The following is a 9,214-nucleotide window of genomic DNA, read 5'->3' as shown; positions in this document are numbered from 1 at the left end:
TAGTTATATGATTACTGGTACTATGACAACAGCATATTCTTTTCATTTTTTGTTTTCTCGAATATATATCCGACACGGTTCGACACAATCAACCGAGAACCACACCACTCTGCATAAAGAACATATAAGATATCAATGGATGTATACCTGAGAGTCCAAACAAGGAAAAGAATATGCTGTTGTCATGGCACTAATGATTAATATTTCCTGTTAATTTCAGTGTTATCTGCTGAGTATTAAGAATTTATAGGTTAAATATTGTCACACATACATCTTCTGTTTAATTTATATATAAAAAAAACACGTTCACACTATTTAATTCTATTATTTTTGTTTTATAGCTGAGAGGAAATGTCCGAAGGGATTTGCTGCTACAACAGGAATCCAGTGCACAGGTATGGTATGGTATGGTTAGAACAATCATTTTTGGGTTAAAACCATTGTCTTTTATTGGAACCATCGCCGGGCAAGAGATGCTGGGGGGGGGGTGCAGATGACAAGAAAACCGTAAAACTTTTTTCGCAGAGTTGACGATAATAATCTTCGAGACAAGAAGACTGTAACCTTTTCTTGCAGATTTGCCCGTCCCTAAGGATAGGTGGGTATGCGCTCATTTTCTATTTCTCGATTTTTTCTCTCAATAAGAAAAATATTGTTTTTCTTCATTAATCGTAAACAACACGCATTGTTACTATCATGTAGGAGGTTCTATGTGGGGAGTTGAGTAGCGAGATGTCTGTTCACACAGGTATGGTTTTTTCTGAAAATATCGTCACTTTTCCTTGGTTAGAACAATCATTTTGGATTAAAAGCTTTCTCTTTTATTGGAACCATCGCCGGGCAAGAGATGCTGGGGGGGGTGCAGATGACAAGAAAACTGTAAAACGTTTCTCGCAGATTTGACCATGACAATAATAATCTTCGAGACATTTGTTGCTGCCACGAAATTTCTTATAATACCATTGTTCTGTGCGTTCAGGTGTGGTTCCTGTGCCAAATGCTTCGTTAATATCTTGAACTTTTTCAGCAGCTTTTCGGCCTAGCTAGAATTAGAAGCAGAAAATTGTGCGAAGTTGCTTTTTCCCCCCATTATGTATTCAACGTTCTATAAAGAAGATATAGTAGTTTTAAAACGATTGTCATTTAAACGGAAGTCCGTATTCTTTAGCATTTTCTATCGGCACTTCCGATCATCCTAGGGAGTGATGGTGGTGGTGTCGTGGGGTGGGGGGGGGCTATGTATTGTAACCTCTTTTTCTATTGAAGAATTCTATTTTCAGAAAAAGTTATAAATAAGTTTTGATATTTTTATTTCCAGATATCAATGAATGCGATGTACTGCCTGGAATCTGTCTCAACGGCTATTGCCTAAACACGGACGGTTCTTACAAGTGTAACTGTCCAGAAGGATTGTCCATCGATCTCTCCGGACATCGGTGTGTCGGTAAGAATGTTTACTATATGCGTTCATGCGTGTGAGTCTGTGTCTAGGACACAAAGTAGAAAATAAAAACGCATGGGTTATTTTATCAAATATGGCGGGAGGCCCAGGAATAGTAGTGAAGCCCTAATCATTCAGGAACACTTTATTCTACAATGTAATTTGTGAAAGGACTTGAGGATTAATGGCATTAAGTAATCAAAAGTATGTTATATTTGCCAAGTGGCCATTTTCATTAGTACGCTACATGTTGCATTAACTTGATTTGGCAGTTTAATTAGTGCGCTTTTCACATAATTGTTAATCTTTATTAGAAAAAACCTTTATAAAGCTCTCTCTCTCTCTCTCTCTCTCTCTCTCTATATATATATATATATATATATATATATATATATATAAAGGTATATATATATAAAGGTATATATATATATATATATATATAAAGGTATATATATATAAAGGTATATATATATATATATATATATAAAGGTATATATATATATATAAAGGTGTATATATATATATATATAAAGGTGTATATATATATATATAAAGGTGTATATATATATAAAGTTATATATATATAAAGGTGTATATATATATATATAAAAAGGTATATATATATAAAAAGGTATATATATAAAGGTATATATATATATATAAAGGTATATATATAAAGGTATATATATAAAGGTGTGTATATATATATATAAAGGTGTATATATATAAGGGTGTATATATATATATATGCATGTATAAAGGTGTATATATATATATATAAAGGTGCATATATATATATATATATATATATATATATATATATATCTTAGAATAAATAATATCGTAAGAATTCAAAGATTGGACAGTTAAAGGCGAGTTTCTCATTTTTATTTACTGTTTAATTTTTAATTTTTCGTTTGTATGTGTATATGTACTGTGTGCATGTGTGTATGTGCGTACTTATATGTGTATATATTTAAGATTGACGTGGCACCTTCTCATTGGCTATACCTCCTTCTCCTCCTCCTTCTCATCCCCCTCCTCCTCTACCTTCCTTCCTTTTTCATTCCCGTTTTCGCCGTGCATGCTCATACTTTCACTACACCGATGAAGACTGAAGGATCGGTCGAAAATTATGTACTTATAAAAAAAGTCTTTTAATTTTTTTTTCATAATATTATTTTGTATTCCTGCACGTCACCAACTGAAAACGAATAAAGAAAAGTTATAAGCTTTTATACTTTTCGTATTCTTTTTTATACATTTCCATTCATATATATATATATATATATATATATATATATATATATATATATATATATATATATATAAGGTGTATATATATATAAGGTGTATATATATATATATATAAGGTGTATATATATATAAGGTGTATATATATATATATATACATATATAAGGTGTATATATATATAAGGTGTATATATATATAAGGTGTATATATATATAAGGTGTATATATATATAAGGTGTATATATATATGTGTGTATATAAGGTGTATGTATATATATATATAAGGTGTATGTATGTATATATATATATAAGGTGTATGTATATATATATATATATATGTATATAAGTTGTATATATATATATGTATATAAGTTGTATATATATATATGTATATAAGGTGTATATATATATATATATATATAAGGTATATGATAGAAGTTATAATATTTTAATGCACATATTCTTCGTGACTTTTATCACGTGTATTTTTAGAATGACAAAATCTGTCGTACATACTGAAATATATCAAAAAATAAATATACAAAAAATACATTTCAGAGTCAAAAGGTAAAAGCTTCTCTTGAATACACACACACATGTATATATATATATATATATATATATATATATATATATATGTATATATATATACACATATATGTGTGTGTGTGTGTGTATATATATATATATATATATATATATATATATATATATAGGAGAGGAGAAAATTTCGGAATTAAAAAAAGGTTAATAAAAGGCTTTTCAAATTCGAAAGAGACGAATTATCAATATAGAGAAATATATTTATAAAATAACAAACTTGTCCAGAATTAAAATCTACCGATATTATCATTGAATAAAGCATTGTTTATTTAATATTTTAACACAAAAATAATATAATTGCAAAAAATATTTCGTTTTTTATTTTAGATTACATTTTTGGGGTAATTTTTATATTTAAGATTTAAATATTTTCCCTGCTTGAATGAACGTGTTACTTTCAGCGTAACATAATTTTTAGATAATCTTGAAAAATAGAAAAAAGTTGAAAAATATTTTAAGCGGGAATACAAAAAATAATTAAATTAAAAAAGGGTAAAAATCATACAAACGTTCACGATAGGAATGTACGGTGCACGGCTTGGAAAAAAAAAGAAAACCAGCACTCCCTACCTTCTCCCAACTACCTGACATTTTCAGACACCGTTTTTACTTTCTGACATTTTAAGACACCGTTTTGACTTTCTGACATTTTGGGCTTCCGTAGAATCCATGCTTAGGCAACTTTGTTTATTTTTATTGTGCGAAGCCAGAATCTCTCATTCTGTGGGGTTAATTCAGCTATTTTTTTATACAAACAAGGTGTTCTTCTTTTAATTTAATATCTTAGGACTTTAGTGGACTAATTATCTTTGAAATAGGCACAGAAAACTAATGTTCATCTTTCAAGGGATTTTTACAATGAATTTATTTAACTTCAAAATTTAGATGAACTTGTTCATTTCCGAATGTTGCCGTGAAAATATTTTTCATTATATTTTTTTCACCACTTGTATAAATATATATCTTCTTTTGGAAATTAACTTTGTCTTTAATCTTTCAAATACAATCAAAAAGTAGTCGGAAACCTACAAAAAATTAACTATCATTTTTTTCGGCATTATTGCACGTAACTCTCTCTCATATATATATATATATATATATATATATATATATATATCAGGTAAAATATTTTCCCATGTTTTTTCCATATAAGGGAAATGGACTCCATACTGTTCATTGTTAAAGTGTTTTTGATTCAATACGTCTGACGAAAGGCTATTCTAGTGAAAATTTGCAAACGACATAATGTTTGAATTTGTCCGAATAGTCTTGAAACAATTTTAACTAACGATGAAATACACTACTTGTTGATATCAATCTATTCCTTGATGTCTTGATTTTGTTAACATAATGTGTGTGTGTGTGTGTGTGTGTGTGTGTGTGTGTGTGTGTGTGTGTGTGTGTGTGGTTCAAACTAATCAATGATGCTATATCATCATATGTTCTTCCCATTTGTCCTTATTCCTTATATAGTGACAGGCGTTCTTATTTTCTAGTATAGTGGTTGGGACTGAACTGCTGGAGTAGTTAAAATATCAACGTTATGATAAAAGACGTTTTGGTAGGGTTGACCTGACCTTAACTGTTCTTACAAGTTTCTAATCATCTCCAACTTTATAGAGGATTTTTGCGGGGTTCGCAAAAGTCAACGACTATGGAGAAAAAAAAAAGTTTCATATTCTTATTTACGTGTCCATAATCATCCGGGGTTTTGTTTGTTTGTTTGTTTTTTTTCGACTGGCTCCTTAGTTGTTAACTGATTACGTAATAAGTATTTTTCTTTTCTTTTCTTTTAACTTCGTTTTTACCCGGTTCTCATTTTCTTGCTTCTCTCCTCACGTTTTCGCTAATCCATCCTTTTAACTGGACAATAAAAACTAGTTGATATACCCGACCCTCAATAGGTAACATATTGAGACACAAACTTTACTTACTTTTAATTAAAGAGAAATAGAAAACGTTGTGCTTATTAGAGCTTCAGACTTGTGAGTTCTGATTTGTTGAAAACTTAAAAACAAATATATTTCCTGAATAATTCTATTTAACCCCATCTTTTCTTGACCAGATTACCGTAAATCCAGCTGCTACCTCGAATACCGACACGGCCAGTGTAGCGTTGAGTTAGTCGGGGTTTACCATCAAGCGATATGTTGCTGTTCTGTTGGAAAAGGCTGGGGTTCACCTTGTTCAGGCTGTCCACGACCAGACACAGGTAAGTTAACTTTTATTTTACTTTTCAATGTGCTATTATTATTATTATTATTATATTAGGGGCGTTCCAATTTTATTCCGCCCGAATGGATCATTAGAGATTGCAAATTGCATTGCTATCATGACTGAACTTATGCATCCATAACCTGAAAGTTTCATATCTTTGAAGATATTGACGGTGTGAGGTTCTATGAAAACAACTCTCGTATTGAGCGTGTGTCAGCATCAGCAACAAAAATGCGTTATTGAATTCCTTCATGCAAAAAAAAAATAGATCCGAACAACATTCTCCGGCGCCTGTTGAACGTTTACGAAACCGACGCAGTTGATGTTAGTACAGTTAGGAGATAGGTTCGTCGATTTCAGAGTGGCGACAGAGATGTGAGAGACAAAGCGCTTCCAAACGAACATGCAACAGCCACCACCCCAGAAAACACTGTGCATGTCGACCAACTCATCCGTGCAGATCGGCAGATAACGGCGATTGAAATGCGAGTTGAGTCGAATGTGCGTGTCATTGCACTGGAAACGACGTTATTATCGCTATGATTATACATTAAAATCATCGTGCATTAAAAAGACCACCCACGAGATGTCTGTAAGGACTTGCTGAATCGGTATGAAACCGAAGATGACAAATTCTTGGACCGTAGCATCACTGGTGACGAGATGTAGTGTTACCACCACGAGCCTGAATCCAAATAGCAGTCGATGGAATGACATCATTCACGTTCCCTAGCAAAGAAGAAGTTCAAGGCCAGGTGATGTGCACGGTGTTCTGTGATTGAAACGGCGTCATCCACATGGATTTCTTCGAACTATGGTTAACTATCAACTATGATTGTTCTGTTGAAACATTGAGAAAATTGAAGGCCCGCATTGCCCGTTTATGGTCAGAGAAAAAGAAACATTCAGTTTGCAACACGTCAACGTCAGGCCACACACAAGTTTGAAGACTACAGAATGTGTGACAAAGTTCGGCTGGACGATGCTGTCTAACGCGCTGTATAATATAGACCTGGTACCGTCAGGCTTCAACGTGTTCGAACCTCTGAAAGACACATTACGTAGGCAGCATTTCCTCGTTAATACCGTAATTGTAGCCGCGACATTTACGACCAAGGATCTCATTCATCGCTGGCAAAATTGCATTGAGAATGGTGGTGACTATATAGAAAAATAGATTCTGGAGCACAAAAGGTCGCTCGTTTTAATGGTACTACCCCCGTCTTTGTAGCTCTTCAACTTTTTCAGTTAAAAATAGAAAGTGTTACTTCTGGGACGACAACCGTGTATCGGGGCCCTATGCCAGTAAGTAACAATTGAGTTAGCTTGTATGAATTTTTGTGAGGTTGACATCAGTGCATGTCAGGATGACCTCGTGCAAACAGAAATGTACCCACAGGCAGGTGACGTGATTTGAAGCGTAGTTCACAAGAAGTTCAAATTTTGATCAGTGTTCTATGTCACAAGCTAAACATATTTCTCTATCAAATTTTTATTTTGAAAGCTGCGAACAACGTATTATATAGGAGCAATAATTTTACTTTGTAGGGTACATTCCCGGGTTCGACCAAAATATTCCCGAGTTCGACAAGATACACCTGAAGAAGGTTGGTTACATGGACCGAAACGTTGTTAAAATAACACTCAGTGGTCCGAAGAATCCCAATAATACGAATTCTCTTCTCTCGTTTAAATTCTGATCTCATGTCCGTTTGTGACGATCTTCTTTTCAATCTTACAATAGTCACCATTGTTTATGTGACAAGAGGAACGCCTCAAATGTGACAAGCCAATTACGGGTGATGAAGCGACTCGTGGCAGGACGAGCGCAGTTTGCGGCCGAAAGAAAATTAAACGGCGTCGCTTCTGACATATGAATTTCGAGTAAAACGCGACTGTCAAATTAATGAATTCACTGTTTGAAATTCCAGCATTTTTGTAGTTCTTTTTTATATTAAAACTAGCTGGAACCCGGCGTTGCCCGGTCGTACAATACGCTTAAACATTATATTTTTTAATTTATGCAGATTGCGTATGTATTATTATAGAATCAATCATCTATTAGTTATTATATATTACGATGAATAATTTGCCCAGTGGACTAATTCGCAAAAAAAAAAAAAAAAAAAAATTAACTAAAAAAATAATTATTATGTCATTCATCAAATTCCGTCTATGTTTGTTTATAACATTACGTCAGCTGATATTTTCGCATGGCGATCTTAAACATCTCTTGTAAATTAAAAAAGAACTTTTACAGGGGAATATTTTACGTTACACCAGTCAAGGGAATATTATTTCCCTTTGCCGGTGCACCATAAAATATTCCTTTGTAAAAATTATTTTTCATCTATAATAGAAGAAAAACTATTTCTAAGATTGGATTTTTTTTTTCGATTTTCAATACTTATCGGCTGAATTTCTGTACAAAACATATTTAAGAACACTGTCAGACAGATAACTTAGCTTGGAGTGAAATTTGCAAAAGATAGGTCAGCCGTTTCGGAACGTTTAAGGAACTCACACACACATACAAAGTGAAGTTTTTTGTTTTTTTTTACATGGGGGTCACCATTTATCAAGGCCCGGAGGCCACTCAGGGATAAGGGTTATTGCGTGTACAGTAATCAATGAGATAGTATTGTTGTAATCATTAGTATTGGAGATTTGATAGTGTCTTACTTAAGGGAACGGTTTGTCAGGAATTTGTTTATGTTGGACTTGAAGACATCCAAGTTGTAGTCAGGTGGGAAACAAGCGAACGGAAGAGAGTTCCACAATCGTGCACTTCTGAGAAAGAAGCTCTGCTCATGGAATCTACGTTTGGATTTAGGCACAGATAAAGAGTGGGGGAAATTATTGACAGTAGTTTCAGCCAGACGGGTGTTTCTCTTGAAAGATTGGCGAGGAGGGAGGAGAGATTGGAGCTAAGACGAGCACTTGCCATGGAAATAACGATAAAACAAAGACAGGCTCGCAACGTCTCTTCTGTGGGAGAGAGGCTGCAGGGAAGAGAAAAGGGCATCCCCCACTAAACCACGAAGTCTGTTTAGTACATATAATATTTTGTTTATATAATAGTAAAGGTGGAGATACGTAAAGATTAGAGCGATCCGTTTCTTTATGATCGTGACTTCGTTATTGAAATGGTTTTGTCGGACGCAAGGAATCACAACAGTAAATTCAAACGAATTACTTTCGCATTAATAACAGTTTCGTCATTCATCAGAGGAAGATCTTGTTAGAACTGCACTGCTTGGCAGGTGAAATCTTGTGCTCTTTATCTGCTCGTGGTGGTCAGTATGTATTAGTTGTTTCCTCACGAGAGCACAAGACAGTTTTTTAATGTGGAGAGAAGAGGGGAGAGGTGGAGCAGCTCCCTCGAAGGGAAACTGGTAGAGAAAATTGGTATGAAGGGTTTCCCTTAGATTGACCAAAACTGATTGCTTCAAGAGCAATGGCCTGATGTTTGTATTTATTTGCTTCCCCACTGAGCAAATTAGACACAAGACCGTTTTTTAATGGGGAGATTGAATAAGCTTTAACTTAACACGCTAAGCAATTACTCTCACTCGTGGTTGAGACAGTTAAGTAGTTTGCATTGGTTTCCTCGTCAAGTCTTCCGGGTTCAATCCCTCCTCCCGACCAAACGTTTTTTTTATTACTTCGCTTGTTCTTTAGTTTACACCCCTCCCATGC

General features: G+C 33.8%; 1 protein-coding gene across 2 annotated transcripts in view; it reads left to right on the top strand.

Moving 5' to 3' along the window:
* LOC145240040 (fibrillin-3-like) overlaps window positions 1-9,214 on the top strand; it is a 671,777-nt gene that overhangs the window by 476,113 nt on the left and 186,450 nt on the right. For both annotated transcript variants that reach the window (XM_080103628.1, XM_080103629.1), the window contains 3 exons: window positions 342-395; window positions 1,319-1,444; window positions 5,364-5,510. In XM_080103628.1, the coding sequence (XP_079959754.1) occupies window positions 342-395; window positions 1,319-1,444; window positions 5,364-5,510 (327 nt within the window). The remainder of the gene's footprint in view (window positions 1-341; window positions 396-1,318; window positions 1,445-5,363; window positions 5,511-9,214) is intronic.

Source organism: Euprymna scolopes, chromosome 19 (genome assembly GCF_053919585.1).
Source record: "Euprymna scolopes isolate OS-2025 chromosome 19, ASM5391958v1, whole genome shotgun sequence".
Lineage (NCBI taxonomy): Eukaryota > Metazoa > Mollusca > Cephalopoda > Sepiida > Sepiolidae > Euprymna > Euprymna scolopes.
This window is presented reverse-complemented; position numbering and strand designations above follow the sequence as displayed.